The following is a 22464-nucleotide window of genomic DNA, read 5'->3' on the forward strand; positions in this document are numbered from 1 at the left end:
ACATGGATTAAGTGAAATGCCTAAAAAAAGAAAGTAATACAATTTGATTTTTTTTAAATTAGTACTGCTTTGAATGCCAGCAGACAATAACATAAGCACCAAATTGCAGTGTGCTTCTTGGCCTGTACCTTGGTACCAACCAGGTAAAGTCCCTCTGGCTTATTGCAAAAGGACCTGGGATTATAAATGTTTTGCTGATCTACATGTTAGCTTCCTTTAGGTGCTTTGCTTTTTTCCCAGACCATAAATATACTGATAGGGACTGATGCAGATTGTTCAAAGTACTCTATTAAGTGCACATAATTTGCTTGCTTTATACAAACATAAAATATGGAACAATATAAACATTGAAAACTGATGGTACGCATGTTAAAGTTCAGCTAGTACACTCCAATGTTTCTGACAAATCTTTTTGGTGCATAATGTAGCTAAAAATAAATTAGTTATAATAAATCATGTTGTCACCCACAGTCATTGTAAAAGGGGTATTTATTTATTTGTCTCATTTTCTCATATCATTTTCATATTGTAATAAAAACATGCAAAAATACATTTACCAAAAACGACTGTTTAAAGTAATCCAGAAGATAAATCCTCTTTGAATCTATAGTACAAGCAATGAATGACTCATGGGTAGTCATGCAGCCAAATGTCAGAGGGATACATATGTATTGTGCTATTAAATCCTGAGGGCAGGGCTGATTTTTCCTGTGAAATAATCCTAATAAACCAGGAATTGCATCAATCAGATATCAACATTACTCAAATATTTCTACATTCAGGAAGGGCATCAACAATATCTTATTAACATATGACGTGGCTGTTTTTGCAGCTATCAATCCTGTGTTGCTCAACAACATCCTAAATTATGACCCCCATTGTGCCAGTCTGTCTATAACTAACTTTCTTGTCTTATAAATTAGCTTGTTTTTGTTTATTGCCAACATTTTACCATGAGCTATAACAGCTTTACAAATTCTAATAAGCCATTTAAAGAACTTGCATATAAAAAATATAAGTACGAAAGCTTTGGTTTCTACATATGCCCAGTTTTTGAGTACTTATTTATACAAATATACTTTTACACCTATATACTTATACACCTATACAGCAAACATGATTACTGAGACTAAGTTCAGTTCAAACTTCCCTAATTCAAAAGCATAAAAACATGCATATATTATCATATATTTGTATTATTATTGATCTTTATTGTGGTGATTTATAGTATAATATTTACAGTTCAACTTTGTTCTAGAGACACAGCAAAAAGGGAGAGAAAATCTTCTAAAAATAAAAGGAAATCCTCATTTAGACAGTTGCCCTACCATACATTTAGTCTGTAAGTACCGTACATATTAGAAATGATTTTCAGGGTTTTCTTTACCAAGCAAATATTTATTACCCCCCCCCCCAAAAAAAAAAGTATTAATATTTATTGCAGCCTAGTGGTTTCCTGATGTAAAGGCTACACTCTCTAAACTTAGTATCTATAGAGGTAACCAGCTTATCACCCAGGCTTGACTTCAAACATGTCTGCCTGTGTTTACCTCCATTACATGGTGCATTGATTGTTCACCCTAATGCTGGTCTCCATATGTAGGTTGTCTCTGACCTGGAACTAGCTGGTTCATAGCTCTGCAGTCCTGCATTATTGTTCTAGGCTAGTGGCTCCCTAGGTACTAATGCCAGCGTTACCATTAGGTCCAAATGCTTGGGGCCATGTAAATAAGCCAGCATTGGCCGTTTCCAAATTTACAGGTTTACTTTATCTGCAAACGATATTTGTATGTAACAAGACACAAAAAACTGTAATAAAATATGTGACGATGAATATAAAATATAAAAAGATATCAGCTGAGCATTTTACACATTTGAACAAAAAATGGATACAGAAAAATAAAGTAATGTTACTTTAACAACACCCTTAAAATAACATTGACAAGGCACAAATATGCAACAAGGAAACTGAATATTTAGAAATATTTAACTTTATTCATTGACCAAAATATGTTTTAGCATCATTTATAGGCACTGTATGTATAAAATATATATTTCAAACAAGTATTCTTCAACGTGTAACTGGAAGTAACGCATATCATCTAATCTCCTTTCACCAAGACATCTTGATTGGTAAATACATTACTGCTTGTTCCTGACATATTTGTATCATATGACAAATACTGGACAGTACAAACATACATATCATGGGAATAATTATAACAGCCATTCTCAACTAGAATTCCTCCAGAGGCTGCCTAGGGTTCCTTGACCTGTGGATGATTGACCTCCCATCTGGTGCTGCCTGCATAGTTCCTGAGCCAACACAACTTGGCAGAGCCAGCAGCATGATATCTGAGATAATTTTGACGGTCTTTAAGGGTTACATTCAGACCACAACTGTAGCATTCTTCCAAATGGCCCTTCATGTAATGTAATTAATTGGTTTTAGCAGAGTTTCTCTAAGACCTTTTGGGGCTCCTCTGGGTTAACAATGTTGAGAAAGACTGTACTACAGGATAGTTAAACTGACTATTATATACATGGTTCTATATATGGTTGTATATATATATATTGCTTTGGTCATAGTTGATCATAATGTAGCCCCTCTGATATTTAAACGAGACTTATCAAAATCGAAATATAAAAGTTGGTTACTTAGATTCCAAAGTGCAAGCTCCAGTACAGCTCTCCTTACCCTTTTTTACTACCCAGAAATTCACTGCCTCACACCAAATACTTATCTGGTCAGACGTCCCTTTTCTGGGTTAGTAACTAGTGAAACATGTTATTTCCTTTAAAAGCAAAGATATGGTGAAGCTCACACTGAAGACACGTGGTGTGTTACCATGTAGCTGTCCATGTCTTTTAACTTTAGCTAGCCGTGGCTGCAAATGGTTACACAACCATAACTCCCCTAGGGTACTAAGGGGACGTGTCAAGTTTAAAGCCAGGTCTAGCTGCTGTTAGGTATATGGACAACCACAGAATAACAAACCAAATGCCCTCAGTGGGGGCAGACACTTATTTGTAATTCATTTTTACCTAAAAAAAAGACAAATATACAACAAATAGAATATGATGATAGGGAAAATGATAACTTTACAATAAATGTACTTAAAAGCCAACACTGCCTCTTGCAAGTGAATAACCAAGTTTGTTGCGATTTCCAATGAAGGACGTCAAGCCAACATATGTCTCAATTAAAAGAGGCTGGTTAAGAATTAGGGCTCCGTTGGCTCGGCCTGGCACAGGGTTTCTCTTGTGTGCTTCCTGTACAGCTTTTATCAGATGATCAGTAAAGCTAGACAGCTGCAGAGAAAAGGAAAAGAGTCACTCAATGCTTCATAAATATTTTTAACTACAGATATTAAATTTACTAAGTTTACATGAACACCAGCAGAGGAGGTAAATGGTTGCATCTTCAATCAAATTATTTAAATAAGCTTGTGGAGTGTACACTCAAATCCTACCTAAACCTTTGTCCTGGAAGCAATGCTTTCCTCAATCAAAAATACATTTCACAGAGATTACATTAATAATATGTAATACATATTTTTGTACAACAAGCATTTGAACACAATATAATTTAGAATGTGTATTATTTAATAGTAATATTTATTTATTTTGAAATGATACATGAACAAGGGGCAGCCAAACTACCTAACAAATGCACAGACACAGTTTTCTAGTGCTACACAGTTGGTGCGCCTTACTGCTCCTTCTTACAATGCACGTCTGCAACTCAGCTATATCATTAAAACAATGCAGCCCAAAATCTTAGCTCAATATTTTTTAAGCAGTAAGCAGACTGAAAACTCCTAGGCTAATTTCAGAAACATGGTGGAGCCTGCAACAGACCACTGCAGTTCACCACAGGTCTGAAAGTGGTTATAAATCATTTAATACCTGTATACAGGTCTATAACTATTAATGTGTATGCAATTTGAAGTTTGTAAACCCAATTGCTAAAATCATATATAATGTGTTAATGTCATTTCAACAGAAACCTAAAATTTAAACCTGTGGATCCTTCTATAGAGGCCCTTGTGCAGGCAGTTCTTTTCATAGGGTGACAATGATCTGTCCCAGTCCTCTGTGCTATTTCATAGTTACCGTGTCACACAGATTTCTGATGGAGACTACAAATGACTATTCCAGCAAACATTCTAAACTATAGTCTGTTATCATCATCAGGTAACCAGCCCTTAAAAACAACTAGGAACTGGAGAGCATGCATGTAGAGAGGAATGTGCAGCAATAAGTCAACAGGAATTCAGCAGCAACAAAGCTTTTGCAACAAATATATTAAAAAAGGTGAAAAAACATGTACTTGATATAAAATAATGGAAGTAGTTTATGATACATAATCATACCATTCAGTTTGGGGTTAGTTTTAGCTTGTTAAATAACAAAAGGCAAAATGCACACATTCCCATAATGATAAAAAAACCTAAACATTGATTTCAGTATCTTTAATATGATTTATCATTTATATATGTAGTTACATACATAAGTAAGCAGCAGAAAACCTAATGGAAATGAATGCTATATTTTGTAAATTACTATAGAAATTGCCCAGAGAGCTGCAATGCCACATTGTATCTCCAGCTACTAAAACAATTTAGACCACCTGAGCTATACCATTAATATAAGGATATCTGTAGTCTCTATCTATACTATATTCAGGTTTTGTATGTGACAACTTATGTTATGCACTCTATATTAAAGAATGATGATACAGAACATAAAAATGGATCTCACTAAAGTGAATCCGATTTAATTATCTGAAAGTCCCTACACACTGAATTTAAGGTCTATGCTGATGAAAAGAAGAATAGTACAAGGCACCCTCTAGTGGAAATGTTAATGCAAACATTTTTTTTCTGATTAGTATGTTTTAACTGGACACACTTCACTTGCAATATGTTGAAATAAGTGAAATTCATTTACAAGGTTGAAACGATGGCCATCTCTGTTATAATAAAACTCATTCAACCGGAACAGGCCTAAATCACAACTATGTGCTTGTTTCTATTTGTACATGTTCCGGAGTTCATTTTTCAGGAAAAATGCTATCCTCCTACAGGCTGCAGAGGTTGTACAGCTTTTCAGCCCACATATCCGAATTCTTCGGGGCTCTTGTCATAGGAATAGCAGAGCCATCCACAGTATATATGACCTCATCAGAAGGAGATTTAACTAACAACTTCCTACACACTACAAAAGATTTACTGTGCTGATCATCAACCCACCGCTTACTGACCACAAGGAATATCCCTCTGATATACTTTAACACATGTTTTATGTGCACACATTTGATTTTGTTAATAAAAAGGCACAGAGGTAGGATAGTGGTGATATGGATAGTAGGAAATGAATAAAAATCGTACCCGCTATTTTTTTTCTGCCATCTGTGTCCCACTGATCCTTTCACTTTTGGTCATGTAGACAGAAGAGAAAGTGAGAGGGAATCTCTTCTATGCAGTTGTCACTTGAAAAAAAATCCACTATATTCTTGTTCTGTCGACAACTTAACAATCATCACCGGAACAAATAGAGAGTGGATCTTCTTTGTAGGGCCACAGAAACAACTAAAATCTGACCGGTTTCAAGCCCCTTGTCACTATATCCAAAACCAAAGAAATGGCTTTGGATATACTTTAAGCAAACTGAACAGGTTTTCCTAGCCATAGATCATCAAGACCTAAACTCTCTAACTACCTGGGCATCCTGGACAATGTCTTTCACTAGCAAACTGGCTTTTTTGTGCCATGCAATTTGTGGTACCCATTTGGGTAAAGAAAAAAGGCTTCAAAGGTCAGATAGAAAAAGTTTTGGGTGGCTTCTAGCTCATAGAAAAAATGCAACCAGAAATAAGAGAATGTTTTCTTTTTCTAACATCTACCCTATACTCCTATACACTGGTCCATGAGTTATGGCACTGGTAGTCCATAATGTTTATTGGGACCATATGAATTTACAACCTAACTACAGCCCTAGAGGCTGCAAGGCTGAGCTGTATATCAGTAAGATGCTGCTGACTTTATAGTTTAGTTGCAGTTTACTTACTTGACAAAAAGAAGTGAATTTCTCAGAGTAGTTCTTCAATGGGTGATCAATGAAAGAAGTGTAGGGTATATCACTGGATAAAGGATTCCAACGAGAGAAAAAGGGAATCTCACGCAGTTTGTCCCAGTGGACACGTAGACCTTCTCCTTCCCTCCTGCAAATAAAACACATTGTATTTTAGGACAAAGCTAATTATGTGCAATATAGCATTCACTTTTTAAAATTCACTGATTTTTAACCTGCTATTAATTTGGCTTTCTAGGTTTTTCTCATTTTTTTCACTTCTGTGTTCATTGAACGTCTTTTAGACCAAGTGACATCTTTACTCATCTTTCACTGATATGATATCACTGCACACTGTGAGAAGCTGACTGTGTGCAAAATTCTTACTGATCCCAACTACCTTGAACCAGTTCAACTATCTTAGGTCCCAAAGAATAACTAAACAACAAGCATAGTCACGTGGCACCCTGATCACATGCCAACAACCCAGTGCCAAATTTAAGTGCTTTTAGGAATGAATCCAGGGAATTCAACTAGGAATTGGAACAGCCTCTACAATAAATCTCTGGAAATTAATCAACGTTCAACAACAACATTGTCTGCCTTCTAAACCTCTGCTGGCCAAAACCTAAACTGCCATTTTCCCTCCGAACCACCCATGCTGTCAATATGAATTTGGTTTAAAAAATACCATACCTGGATCTCAGTATATATCCCCCTAAACTCCATAAAAGGTCATTTTGACACTTTGCCTACTGAGCGCCAGTGATTTACTAAAACAGTTTGTTGCAATGCGCCCTATTTATTAAAGTTTTCCAAGGCTGGAGACGATACATATTCATCAGCAAACCTGGAAGGAATCCAGTCCAGGATTCAAAACATCAACATCAAAACAATCCATTTCAGATTTGCTGGATCACCCAGCTTCACTGATGAAGTGTATCCTTTCCAGCCTTGGAAAGGCCTAATTTTTCATATCCCTCTTCTCACACTGCTGGTCCTGATTCCTCCCTTCCCCTCCTATTTTCTTCTCTAACCCTAATTGTACCCAACAAGTCATTTCTAACCTGCTTTTTCTCGTGTTCTAATTTATTCTACATCCTTTTTTTTTTGCAGTTTCCCCTTTGACATAATGCATCTAAATACAAGTGGAGAAAATTTGTCCTCAATAGGGACTTCTTTGATTACAAATCCAAACTACAACACTGTAACTCGCGCGTCCATTTGCCAGGTGCCACCTTCACTCCCATTCCAGGTGTTAGATCTTTGGCCATCAATTTAGGTTGATGTAACTCAGTTACTGTTAATTCAGTCCTGAAAGCCCCAGGGTGTGTTTTTAGAAAGGAAGAATGTGAACAGACAGGTAAGTATGTTTTATTGCAGAAGGGATGTCACCGTTTTTTTTTTTTTACAATAAAAATATTGCCTGCTCACAATTTCGAAATGCAGAAATTTAGTTCTACTTTAATTCATCCCTGGTTAGCCACCTTTCCAAACCTCCCTCCTATGGTATACTACTGTCCCCCACCTCTTAGATTGTAAGCTCTTTTGGACAGTGTCCTCTCCTCCTCCTGTGTCATTATTTGTACTTGTCTATTATGCAGGTTTGTTATCTGTGAGCCCTATGTTGTATTTGTTGTGTAAAATACTTTATTTATACAGTAAAGGATAATAATTATGAAATTAGAGTAAGACATTTCAGTGCAGGATTAGAGCCTATGATGTTCAGTTTTAAGCAGAATCTGTCAGCATTTATCAGCCTTGTGTCTATTTATGTCCTCAGCCCAGGAAAAGTGATGATGTAAATCCTACTGCATAATGCAGGTGTACTAAGATTTTGGGGTATGGTGGTTTTGTCATGAATACCCTTGATGATCAATCACTCTGTAAAACTGTAGTGTGCAGTGACAAAATGTATCATTCTTATTACTTCTACATTGGTATAATGTGTTATAATTAGAGTTTCTGCACTCTAGCACTGGGTCTCATGTACACATGTCAGTACTGTGAATTGATATTTTCTCTCTGCTACTAATCAGTTTGTAAGGTCCCCTATGAAATAACAACTGGAATCTAAAAGTCTGAATCAGATTGATGGCAGTGGGAAGAAGATACGTTTTAGAATGCACCCTCTGATACATGAGGCTTTTTGACTCGCATTAAGAATACTTACTAAATATAATGAGTCATATTGAGAATCTGTTTATTAGATAACAATGGTGCAATACCAAGTGCTGCATTGAGTGTTGGCAAGCTTTACCATTGCAGGACACTTTCAAACACAAGTATAAATGTAAACTATTTTTATTAAATATCAAGAATGAAATGATGTGGTTTATAAGAATAATTTATAAGATTGTGTTAGTATAAATAAAATATTCCAAGTTTACCATTGACAAAAAAGTTGTAGCTAAATGGTCAACTACATACTGCTAACTTAATAGCAGGAATCTTCCTCCTAGATCTTGTAGTATTCTGTAAGTAGTCAGGCTTTTCACCTTTCTACTGATTCTCACAGCACAGAAAGCAAGAAAGAGAGCCCTGAGCAGGGTCAGACTGGCCCACAGGAGGACGGTGGATAGCTAATACTTATAAAGAGGTCTGTGTACTTATTAAGAGGAGATTTCATCCCATCCAAAGCTCTGCAAAGCCTTTGGGCTTCGGCACCAGAACAATACGCATAACAATAACAAACTGTTGTTATTGAACAAAGTGTTGTTCACAAAAGCATTTACATTTAGAAATGTCTATAGAGGTACACAAGCAATTCTTACAAAATAAATTCAAAAAAATAAATAAAATTAAACTACTAATGACAGATGATGGTATATCAGTCTAACCTGCCATCCAGAATAATTCAATTTTTTGATTGTTAAAATTTAATATGAACAAGCCTCACCCAGAAAAATATGTTATACTAGATATCTGGCATAAATTAACTACAGTTAAATGTGTATAAATGATATTTGAGACCTAATAATTTTTGTAAGTAATCCTCTTTAAAAGATTAGGTATCATGCTGAAAAAAAAATGATGAATTGCAACGCATGCCATTCCTTCTCTATAGGACAACAGTTTTATTTCAACATTAGAATGTTTTCTTTGCATCTGGTAACAAAACCCCAGCTTAGTGAAAACTCGGTATGTGTGGTTAATGGAAAATCTTGGCAGCCATCCATCTTAACAATTCACACAATGGAAAGTTAGCAGCTTTGTGTGCAAGTACCCTACTGTACAAATTTACTTACCTTCACAGTGAGCATTATGGAACCATCTGTTCTGTATGTGCAGGCATGTGTAGCGTCACAAAACGTTCCATAACAAGGAAAGGTGAAATAAGTGTTCGTGTAAGAAACAATATCAGCAAGAAAGAAGTTGTCACAGAATAATAGAAATGCCTTTTTTTAACACAAAGTGGTCCTTAATAGACTTCCAGCCATATGCAAGTACATGGCAAAAGCAAACCTGCTGCAACAGTTATAAGTCTTTTAAAGGAAGATCAATGATATAAAGAAGATCCTCTAATGATGCCAGTTCTTTGCAAATCATGAAGGTCAAGAATAAAACCAATTTTTAATTACCATATCCTCATCGACAATGTCAAGGATGGACAATTACCAGCTAGATGTAGTTGGGAAAAGAAATGTCTAACCATTTGATGATGTTGCAAAGTACCCAGTAATAGTCAAGTTACCTGGATGACCAATATCTGCTCCCAGATAGAGAAGTAAAGTGAAAGTCTGGAAGTCTGTGGTCTAATTTGTTTTATTAAATTATTATTATTATTATTATTAATAAACAGGATTTATATAGCGCCAACATATTACACAGCGCTGTACAATTAAATCAATTACTCCTGCATATATACTGTATACTTTCTTGTTATCCTGTTACTAGGTGCCATGGGTTATAACCTCCATTTTTTGCTGCCAAAATCCTGGAAGTATGTTCCCCAAAGGCATTCTCATAGACAGTCAACTCTTGCAGTACTGGAGGTCCTGCTTGCTGTAAATGTAGGAATAAAGTCATTTGGCACACATAACTATCACCCATACAATAAGGTCTACAAATGCATCTTGTTTGGCTGTCCAGGGCTACAAATACACAGAAATTTCTCCACCCATGATAAAGGCCACTGTAACAATATGGTTTACATCTACAAGTTTTACATTTTTATTATAATTTCATAACACTGAGGACTATGGCAACATACAGCTGATATTTGTACATTTCCTTTAAAAACAGTGGATTAAAAACATAGCCCCCAGCAGAAGAAAACTATTTACGAGGATGGTTGTGCAGTAAATGTTGGGTGTGTACAGGAAGGTATGCACGAAGATAAAGAATCAGGACTATATGCTGTTGCATTAGGCCAACCAACATCTGAAAGCCTGTTTTACTGTAAAAAAATTTAAGAGTTCCTCACTCTGTCTCAAGAAATGTGACCCTTTGTTTACTTTAGGAAGACAAAGAAGGTAAAAGAGCTGGCATCTCAGAGGGTATTAAATGCTGTTTTGCTGAATGAGTGACCTCAAATGGAATATTTTCCATGACAAGAAGAAAAGACGCTGGCACGGTGTCAGACAATAAGATTGCACAGTGTCTAGAGTCTATCCATAGCCGGAGGCTCTTAAAAAACCTCCAGGCAGGTGCTCCTTTATCTGCTCTTTGCTCACCTGGCTTTTAACCAGCATGCTCCTAAGACCTCACCTACTCTCCATTAACTATTTGTTAGCTTTGGCCAGCAAGGAAATGAATTAATGCATGTATGAAAGAGCCTAGGGGCTATGATTCTGGCACCTATTCCAAACCATGATGCCAAAATACACTAACCTGAAGCAACAAGCTTTATCTTTCAATTAATGCATAATAGGAAACACTTCTAGTCTGATATTGGGTAATATCTACAAGAGTACTAACACACTAATGCCTACCATGTTCCATCTTTTCTCTGTAAATCTTCCAAGGGTAATTCACATATCAAATACACCAGTTACCCACAATATTACTTCTTTTTCATTCCTTGTTCTGAGATATGAGTTAGTGTTATCATTATCGTATGTAAGCTATATGTTATTGGGCTGTCATAACCAAAAACAGTAATCTGAAAGTTGCACTGTGTTACAGAACAGCTAATGGAACTGATTTGAAAGATTTGTTTGAGCTCCTAATGAACTTCCTATCCCCACTTTTCTCTGGGTAAATATATTAGGATGTTTAGGTAAGCATATATATCATAGTAAAACAATCCAATGAGATAGAACAGACCAAGTAATACAATAATCTTCCAATACACATATTGGCCCCTACAATCAAATGTAAGTCATATTTGTGGTTCACTATGGAGAACTGCTGGCATACACTATTGTATATTAGTTATATCTGAGCACCTAAAGTACAGTATATTTGGCTGTCATCCAGCCCTGCCAACAGTCCTATACCCCCTGATCACTCAGTGACAACACCATTTAGTTTGTCCAAGCCTAGCAGTGTTTCCCCATACATATAGTATAGTGCAAAATGAACTTGAACAAGCTGTGATAAATGTGTGCTCTCCTGTGTTCTTTGTTTGCAAATAGAAATAAAAGAATCCTTCCAAAGTCTCCTGACTGCTTTAGTTTATGAGTTGCATAATTTGCAGACATGGGATCTCCATGGGCCTGGCATTGGGCTTTAAACATATATAGCTTTCATTTAAAGAATACATCTTCACTCTGCCATGGAAGTCTGTTTTCAGGAATCTCTTGTTACGGGCTGACAATTGCTTCCTGTGCTTCTACATTGCCATATGGGGTGATAACTGAGGCCTTATTCCCGCTATAGCAAACTGCATTGCAATGAGTTATACTACAATGTATCATTATAATGATTGGGGCTGCACACAAAAATAGACAGAAGTGCATGCAACAGTACTTTGAAAAACTGCATTATAGAAGGAACATCAGACTTTGCTTTCTATGCAGCATCTGATGTCCTTGCATTTTTGCAGACCATGTAAAATGCAGTGTACAGCACTGCACATAGGGGGAATGAGGCATTAACATACGTGATACGTCATGGTCCACCCTCCTATTAGGAAGCCTGCCCTGAGCCATAATCTGTAGCCAAAACGAGAGCAAGATCATGAAGACAGGAATTGGCTAGAGGAAAATAGAAGAGATTGGCAGCACTGATATGCAAAAAAGTGAATTAAAATGTTTATGTAGCAAGAAACATACCAGTTGTTTACTATACACAGGATGCAACCAAATTTCATCCAGATATAACTGAAATCCAGTTTGAATTGTTTGTGCATCACATCATGGTGGTTTAAGTTCTTCCAGGTCCATGTATTTCAATGCCAGTAATTGATTCCCCACTAGGGAATGTTTCTTGAAGTTCTATATAATTACACTTTTCTATGTACCTTTATTACAATGCTTTAAAAAACAAGGGCATACTGTTAATATATCAAGTAGAGAACACAGTGCTTCCAGTTTTTTACTCACCGGGCATTGACCCAAGACCTAATCCTGCAGATAGGCTATCAATGTCAGAATGAAAAATTTTTTTTAGGACATGCCACACACTTGTAACACACTGCACTGCTAATCCTGTAAATTAGACTTCAGTGCTTCATCCAGTGTTTTTATTTTATGACCTGAAATGTACATTAATTGATAGAACAGCTACAGGAAGGTCACACTCCAACTTTACCTGTAAAATGCTTTGAAGTTTGGAAATCTGATTTATGGATAGTCCTATGCCATAATAAATCAAAATAATCTCATGACTATTTTCTGGCTCACAGGAACCTTCCTTTCATTTAGCTTTTACAGATAGCTTAGATTTAGTAGGATGAACTGCTGATGAACACTGTGAAGCCTTATATACATTAAAAGTACCCTAGATGAGACACAGCATTCAGCCAAAGCAGTCATTACATTCAAAAACAAAGAATAGTCTCTACACATACACAGTGTATGAGCATTCTGTAATATTTGGATAAACACTAGTCATTAAATACCACTTCTAGGAAAGTGACTAGAGTACCACCTATTGGTGAGGGTGCAGATTGCACTCCTGTTATGTAGCTACTACTGCCTGGATACCAAGGAAACCTAAGTGCCCCATTGTTTTCTGCCATCCAGGAGCCCTGTGTGAGTATGTGTAGGCAGATGTGATTATATGTCAGTTTACAAACATATATATATTTATGGGTATGTATGTATTTTTTGTGAAAAAGAGTTCATGTAAAACTGCACACCAGATCCATAATTACAGTCCATGGCATGTTCAAGCCAATAGGGCTGCAGCCTTGTTGCAAGAACAACCATTTACATTTGTTTCAACTGATATGTAGTAACAAAGAAATTCATTCTTATTGGGTTATTGTTACAGAACTGAACATATGGGTGAAGAGCAGAAAAGCTCAATTATTATTATTATTATTACATAGTATTTGAGTAGCACCGACATATTACGCAGCACTTTACAAAGTCCATGTCACTATCTGTCCCTCAAAGCGGCTCACAATCTAATGTCCCTAACATAGTCATATGTCTTTAATACAGTCTTAGGAAATTTTGAGGGGAAGCCAATTAACCTAACTGCATGTTTTTTGTTTAAATGTGAAAGGAAACTGGAGTTCCCGGAGGAAACCCGTGCAAACATGGGGAGAACCTGCAAATTTCATGCAGATAGTGTTCTGGACGAGATTTGATCCTGTGACCTAGCGCTCAATGCACATTCCTGAAGTACTGAGAGCTAGAGAAAGGGGTTGGGTATATGGGATATCTTCCCATGTACAGAAAATGACAGCACAGACATCCAGGAACTTGGTGTGTACATAATATAGGGAGAACAGGGAGAGATAAATTAGAAAAGTGGAAGGGGAGGAGGGGGGAAGAAAAGGGATAAGAAAGGAAAGGGGGAAGAGAAAGAGAGAGTAAGGGGAGTACAGAGAAAAGATCCAAAATGTTAACCTGGTCTGTTTCCAGGTATAAAAATGAGGTCATCTTATTGGCCAGGTGGGAATAATGTAACTCCTGAACACATGCACAGAACTTCATTCAGTCCTGGCTACACATGCACAACTTAGTGTAAATTCAACACAAGACTCAGGCAGGTAAGTTGGTTTTATTGCAGAAGACGTAGCATATCTCTTCTGTTATATAGAACCCACCTACTCACAAATGTTTTGTGGTTTGTTCCACTTTAAGTGATGTGTAACAGCTTTATCAAAGGGTTAAATGCTATTTGCACAAATAATGACAGATGTAAAAGTAAAGGGCAAACTATTGCATTTTACTGGGTGTGTCAGTACTGTAGCTTCCATTATTATTATTTTTTCAGTTTAGTGAAGTATTACTCTGAAAAAACCCACAAAATTCCACAGTAAAGGTGTCATTTCTTAACCAGTTTCAACATGTTGCATTGTGCACAGCCTTTCTTCAGCTAGTTGAATAAGCGAGAAAATGGTCATTAGCAAATATAATATGACTTCCTAACTTGTCAACATGGAGAAATCTTATACTAGTACTATCGTATGTTTTAAACAGTAGACTGGGAAATTCTCCATACTGGGACATGTATCCATCAACTCACTACAGAATGCAGCCTGCCAGTGTCATATACACTACAGGATCATAAAAAGACATTGCATGGCTGCAAAAAAGAAACAAACTGCAAATATATAAAGCACAGTGAGGAGCTTTAGAAATATACAGTTTTGGGATTTTAAAGCAGTATTTTCAGAATTAATAGGTTTTGGAAGAAAAGACTCATAATAATATTCAAACGACGAACTTCCATTAAATAAGAAAGCTACATTGAGATGGTAAATGTAATACAAATTGTTTTCTTGTACTATTGGAGCTGACAATTCAGCAGAGAATTCTGTGGGGCTTTCTGGCCTAAACACTGTGGCCCAGTTTTTATGAATTAGATGGGCCATAGTGTGCATAGCGCATTATAATTGAAAGACTGCTTTATCATTATTGCTAGCATGAAAGGGTTATTACTCAGTGGCTTCCAGAAAAGTAAGCAAAGATTACCTTTACCACCATGCTCTTCTTCTACCATGAGGAATAGCAATCCCTTAGTGTTGCCCAATGTGCCATTTCGGACAATTCAGAAGATTAAAAAAAATGAATTTCTGCAGATGTTTAGTGATTTAACTACTTATTATTATGTATTTATATAAAGGCTGACTTATCCAGCACTTTTCTTAGTCATGCCATTGTTTCCAAAAGGAAGTCAACATTATTTATATGTCCCTAACATAGTCTAAACCCAATTTTGGTGGGAAGTCTAATATGTTTTTGGGATATGGGAGGAACCGGAGTGCTAAGATTTGAACCTTGAATCCCTTTTGTAGCAATGCAAGAGAGCTTTCCCTTGAGTCACTGTGCCTTTATTGATAACTATGGGAGAGGACCTTTCTCAACTGCAAACATTTCAATGCTAATGAAAAAGTCAGGATCAGTGTTTCTGAACCTATTTAACATGGGGGAACCCCTTGATTATTATTTTTAGGCCTTCATGGAACCCCTGCGATTATAACTATATCCATAGTTCAGAGTAGATTAGCTTGGTGGTCAGTAGAATGAATGCCTCCTACATTGCTGGCCACTAAGAAGAATGGTATGTGTTAAATTTGCCTGAGAGTCACAAACTGCACATTTCTGAAGGAACCCTTAGCAACCTCTATAGGATCTCTGGTTGAGAAACACTGATCTAGATTATTACAGCCACTGCTGTACAAAATCCTGTAGAATATATATATTCTATATATCTGGCTGAATAAAAAAGTATTGAAAGTATTAAAAAAAAAGTATTGAAAAATGTGTTTCTAAAATAAATGATAAATGTATACAAAATGTTGTATTGGTTGCCTTGACAAGTGGCACATGTTCTCGTACTCTGATATGAAGTTATGAGTAAGCAAATTCAGCACCGGCTGCTGCACTCATTCAGGTATCTGCATGCTCAGCATAGCAGCCGAGCTTTACTAAGCAGCCTCATTCAAGATGATGGAACCATGAGACAGAGTGCACACATTTCCTGGACTCTACTATTTCATCTAATCATCTGCCAAACCACTATAGCCACGCTAAACCCTTATGACACTGACAAACAGTACAGTAATTACCCGCCATGCAAAGACAGCATGTATTTCATATTTACATGATCTTGCATTGGAATTCTACTAAATAATAAATGTGGTTTTAATAAAATTAGGTTTAATATTACACAGATTTGAAGGAGAAATACTTTTTGTAGAACATGAATGGAGTGTAATTGCAGATCTGTTTGTTGTAAGCATTTGCCTTTGTTACTATATTGATTAAGTTCAACTCAAAATTGATTAGCAGCAACAACTGTGGCTAGCCTTGCCCAGCATTTTGCATTGTTACTGTATTGATTAGGGTCAAAACACAATTAATTAGCAGCAATAACTGTAGCAAGCCTTGGCATGTAAAATAACTGAGGAAAATTTTACTGTATGTGCTGAGATGCAAACATTCATCAAATTAAATGATAGGGAGAAATGGATTTTGGTATTTGCCCTGCTCTGAAAAGAATGCAGAGAAATGCCCAACAATCCAGAAACGATAAGCCCTGTCATCAGACTACATTTGGCATTAGTTTCATACCACACCCTGAAGAAACATGGGGCATTCTTGGAGTGGTGCCACCAAGGCATGGTCATTGGAAACTGCATGGAATTTGTTCCCTGAAATCCCAATAGTGGCATTTGGAATATGATCTCACGGGGAAGGCTTTAACTTAAAACCCTCCTAGCTACCATGTAACACAAACATCATATTTGAATTCTGCTGAACAGAAACACGTATACAGATGTTCTTGTGACTTGTATAACAGTAAGAAGTATGAATTCTATAGTGTCATATGTGTTTTTTTTTTGCAGATTTCAGTCTTGCAAACAATGAAACTGTAATCCCTTTGGGAACCAATGACCCATTTGGAGTAAAAATATAATTCTGCACATGGCTTTTTTTGTGGAAAATTAAAGAATAAAAATATAAATGCCAAACATATCGTTTTTGCCATTCACATTAGGCAATGCTCATAAGTGATTCTGAGGATACATGAAACAACGGAAATCAAGTAAATAAAAAGAATGGACCTGGCGCAATAAGACTAGGGAGTTCTTGATTTGTGACAGCTACGATTCAGGGAAAGGTTGAGCCAAGGTCTAGATGGAGCATCTGCAACCTCAAAAAACTGCAGGGTTGCCTACAACTCAGTCTACATCTGCAGAAGGTGGTCAATGAAGGGATGAGGCAGCCCTATCAAATGTTTAATGCGGAACCTGTAGTATCTAGTTATGTCCCTATCTACATTGCTGAAGAAAAACATCTTTTTTTTTGTCTGTGTTGCTGTTGAAAAGATTTACTTCATATTCAGTCTAGTAAAATGTCAGTGGGACAGAAAATAAAGGTAGATCTCTTTTATAGACCATTAGATAGCAGTAAAATCCTAACAGGTTTGTAACCATTCCCACTCTATCCAAAACTATAAAAATGTTTGGGTAGAGATACACCCTAAGTTTACAGATCATCTATCGTATTGAAAATTATGTATTTTTATTGGAATTTTTGGGGGGGTTTTAAGCAATGCATAAAGATACATTTCATAAACCTGTCCAGCATACTCTGAAATGACATTAGTTTGAGATTGCAAAACCTTGTCTACCTAATGAGCTATACAAGCCCAGAGGCAAAATACAATGATCACAAGAGTAAGACCACAAAATAATATTTTACTTAGGAGAGAAGAAACCGTCCATAAACAACCCAAACAAGAAAGCCATTGTCATACACGCCATTATTAAAAGTTTAAAAAAGGAAACCTACGCTTTATAACAAAATATTAGCACAATAAACACCTGACACAAAGGAAAAAGAAAAGAAAACAAGTAGAATACCCAAAGAATAACAGATTACACCCAAGCAATTAAATACTACACTTTTATCTCGGAAAGGACTAGAGTAACAAAGTTATGTGGCTTAATAAGACACCTAATCACAAAGTGTGCCATACACGTTAACAGAATTGTCCCCAAATTGTGTGGCCAACCACAAGTGACAATAAAATAATGATTTAGACAGCAGACATAAAACACAGTATAAAACATGAAACTGATCTCCTTGCAGTGAAAACTCAGAATACAAGTTTTAAATTCTTATACAGTATCTTAGACTTGCTTTAAGGTATAAGGCCAGGAAGCAATGTCTTCCGGAAATATAATATCAACAAGACAAGACGAACCAATCACAATAATTTTAATGGTATACATTGTTATACACTGTACACTTCAGTCTTGAATGGAGCCACTGGTCCAACCAACATAAATCCTATATTATATATGGAAACATATTAATAAAAAAGAATATGAACAATACCAGAAAGTAGTAAGAAAGGATATGGATATATAAAGCAAGGATATGGATACTACCAATGCTGAACTAGACCTAAATTGGTATTTTAGATACCATTGGTGTCTGGAATTGCGTGCTTTAAAAAACTTTTATGGATGTAGGGACTCCAAATGTTGGACTTGTTTTTGCAAATAAAACTGCATGCTAGGGGCCATTTTAGACCTGCGATGATTCACAACATTTTGCCAACAGCAGTCCCAACTGCTCTAATGCAAGTAAACTATCTCTTGCATGCAGCTGCAGCAAATCACAATTAGTTCACAAAAGCGACAAGTCACTTTTGGTTGCAGACCCATGCAGATCTGGTTACCTGTGTGCGGTTTGCTGGGTCGGAAAAGTTTGTGTAAAAAAAAGCTCACGTTTTTACAGCATATATAAATATCAATAATAATATATTATTTATATTATAATATTTTATTCCATTAAGATTTTGGGTTAAATGAAAATATATATTTTTATAGGCAGAATAAAACTTCAAAGAGCATAGTGGCTCAAAGGTTAGAACTCTGGCCTTTGCAGCACCAGGTTCGAACATCGGCCAGGACACTATCTGTATGGAGTTTGTGTGTTCTCCCCGTGTTAGTGTGGGTTTCTTCCCACATTTCAAAAACATACAGTTAGGTTAACTGGCTTCCCCTCATAATTTACTTTAGAATGTATTAGGGACATATGACCATGGATAGGACATTAGATTGTGAGCCCCTTTGAGGTAGAAGCTAGTGACATGACTATGGACTATGTACAGCACTGCATAATATGTCGGCGCTATATAAATACTGTATAATAATATTAACGATTTAGATAAAAAGCATGTCAAATCATCTTCCGGTCTCATCCTCATGAGTTCCCCAAAGCACAGTTCTGAGCCCATGCCTTGTGCCTCACCCAAGAACACCATGCACTGGTACTGTTACAATACAGGGTAGTCATAAAATAAAGCAAGTAGAAGCTTGCCTACATGCGAACACTGATGTGTTATGTTTATAATTACGCATTTATAAAGTTTGTTTTTCTTGTTTATTTATTTTGTATTTGTTCATGTTATACAAATATTAAAACAAGAACTTGGGGATGTATTCTGTACAAAGGTTTCCTTTATGTCCCATGTAATATGCTGCCTTCATGCAACTGCCAGATCCCCTCCTATTTCCCTTTGGCAAGTCTGGGAAACTCCTTAGATATCACCAACAGTAGTAGGTCATTTATTTGTGAACCAATGTCTAATAAACAGAAACATAACACAGACAATACTGTCATACACCTACAAATGCCATAACATTTACCCATAACATAACATATGATTATTCTTTTTTAGTGGTATTACAACTAAATGTATTTTCATCCTTTTTAACATACATCTAAAGAAAAAGAATCATATTTCAGCCTACTAGTCCTTAGATATTGTGGCCGCATCAGTTTTTTTATTTTTTATTTTTTTTTATTTGCACCTGGCAATCCTGCAGTAACACTTCCCGACCTGTAATGACAAAGGTCACTAACTGTATTGTATCAATAAAGAGCAGTGTTGTCACCTTAGGATACTTTTACAGAACACGGGACAAAGCTAAAGGGAACATTGCTAACTTACTTTCATGTGTATAATAAAGTTCTTGTAATAAATAAGCAGGCAAAAATGTAAAAATGCTGAGGTATTCAGCTAAGAAGGCAAAGTCATTTATTGGAACAGGCAGAATAAAATGAAATACAGGACATGAATATGTACAGCCAAGTCCAAGAAAAGCCTTGGTATGACATGTAGCTGTCCATACATCAGCCATCCCTCCCAGTGACCATACACCAGACACTCTCTTTTATGAAGACACTCTTTTTATTAGGAAGTAAGTAAACAGGTAGACAGTGGAGTAGCAGTTGATAAAGTGTACTTGGACTTTGCTAAAGCATTTGACACTGTACCCCACAGATGGTAATATGGAAGTTAGGGTCGGTTTAGAAAAGTCAATCTGTAAATGGATAGAGAACTGGCTTAAAGATCACATCCAGAGAGTTGTTATTATTATTCATACTCTGAATAGTCTAAGGTTATTAGTGATGTACCCCAGGGTATAAATGATATAGAGTTTGGGATTAAAAGTACCATTTCTGTGTTTGCAGATGACACTAAACTATGTAATGGAATTAAGTCCATACAGGATATTTATAATCTACAAGCAGGCCTGGATGTACTGTTTGATTGGGCAGCCAAGTGGCAAATGACATTTAGCATTGATAAATATAAAGTTATCCACTTGGGAGCTAACAAGATGCATGCTTCAGACTGTCTAGGGGAAATACATTTGGGGGAGTCAGAAATAAAAAAGGATCTGGGGGTTCTGGTAGATCATAGACTTAATAACAGCATGCAATGCCAAGCTGCAATATCTAAAGCTAGTAAAGTACTTTCTTGTAATAAAAGAGGAATAGATTGCAGACATGGAGACATAATCCTACCCCTGTACAAAGCATTGGTCAGACCTCATCTGGAATATGCAGTCCAGTTTTGGGCACCAGTTCACAAAAAGGACATTGCTGAATTGGAGAGAGTGCAGAGAAGGGCAACTAAATAAATAAAAGGAATGGAGGAGCTCAGCTATGAGGAGAGATTAGCTGAACTGAATCTATTCTCCCTTGAGAAGAGACATATAAGGGGGGGATATGATCACCCTGTATAAATATATAAAGGGTCCATATAGAGAACTCTCTTCCCAATTATTCACTTTGAGATCATTACAAAGAACAGGAGGGCACTCTTTGCGTCTGGAGGTAAAGAAGTTTAAGCTCCGGATAAGGAATGGATTCTTCACTGTAAGGTCTGTGAAAATGTGCAATCGGCTCACTCAGGAAGTAGTTTCAGCAACTACTATAGATTGCTTTGTAGCTGGATGCTTTTCTAGAAGCACAGAATATAACCAGGTATTAGGATATGTTTATTTCTCTAGTGGTTGAACTTGATAGACCTAACCTACTATGTACCTATGACACCAGTATTGTCACTTTGGTGTCAGAAGACCACCATGCACATTTATAGGAAGCCTCTTTCTTGTAGACTAAATTCAAACCACTATCACAAATAAGGCAGAACACAAAGCATAAAAAAACCTTTACTGAAAATTCAGGTAAGCCCTTAAAACAAACCTGGCTAACACATATCTATTGATTGCTGCATAGCACTTTGCTGAAGTTAATCTTCGTTTTTATTATGTACTGGACAAAAGTAGCACACACATGTATAAATCCTGTTACCTCTTTTACAAGGGAGGGAGGGAGGATCTAACAGCTCATAAAGACGATTTCAACAAGTTAGAAAAACTCCATAAGGAAATAATGAGAAAACTTAGCAATTACTTTCTGGGAGCACCATTAAACATAATGGTCTTGTGTGTTGTGTTGGTGTATCTGCTCAGAATCAGATTATGGTCAACCCTAAATGACTGCCATTTTGGCTGTTGACCATGGTTAACTTTACCGACATATCAACACTGAAGTTTAAATTATTTTTTATTATCCCCTCTATATACATGGATCCCAAAAGAAATACACAGGAAAACCTTAGGGGGCCTAAGGATCTGTCCTTCCTCCTTCTCAGCCATAACACCAAGGTTTTTAGGCAGCGAAGGAGGGAGTCTGTCATATATCAACTGGTTTATGACAATCACACCTGTGTACTGATGTCAACCTGTCCTTCCAACTGTACCGTTTTATTGTAGAAAAGATATTGTCATCAGATAAGATGTAAGGCATCTCTAGCTGACTTAAGGGTGCTCGCTGATTTTTGGGGCTTTCTGGCCCTCAGAAATGCTGTTGCCCTCTACCCCTAAAAGAAATTAACTCTCTCTCCATCTCTCCTTTCACATTATTCCCCCCCCCCCCCTTCCACCCTATATGTGCTTTCCCTGCTGTATATTTGTCACTCTACCTGTGGACCAGTGTTGACGTCTTTCTTTGT

The 22464-nt window shown here is 36.6% G+C and overlaps 1 protein-coding gene across 1 annotated transcript in view; it reads right to left on the bottom strand.

Annotated features, from left to right (window-relative positions):
• Positions 1–1973: 1973 nt before the first annotated feature.
• The window catches only part of TPRG1 (tumor protein p63 regulated 1), a 38187-nt gene continuing 17696 nt past the window's right edge, over positions 1974–22464 (bottom strand). The window contains exons 5-6 of the mRNA XM_072408250.1: positions 6073–6226; positions 1974–3312 (exon numbers count right to left, since the gene is read on the bottom strand). Of these exons, the coding sequence (XP_072264351.1) occupies positions 3118–3312; positions 6073–6226 (349 nt within the window). The 3' untranslated portion in view covers positions 1974–3117. The remainder of the gene's footprint in view (positions 3313–6072; positions 6227–22464) is intronic.

Source organism: Pyxicephalus adspersus, chromosome 4, assembly GCF_032062135.1.
Source record: "Pyxicephalus adspersus chromosome 4, UCB_Pads_2.0, whole genome shotgun sequence".
Classification (NCBI taxonomy): Eukaryota; Metazoa; Chordata; class Amphibia; order Anura; family Pyxicephalidae; genus Pyxicephalus; species Pyxicephalus adspersus.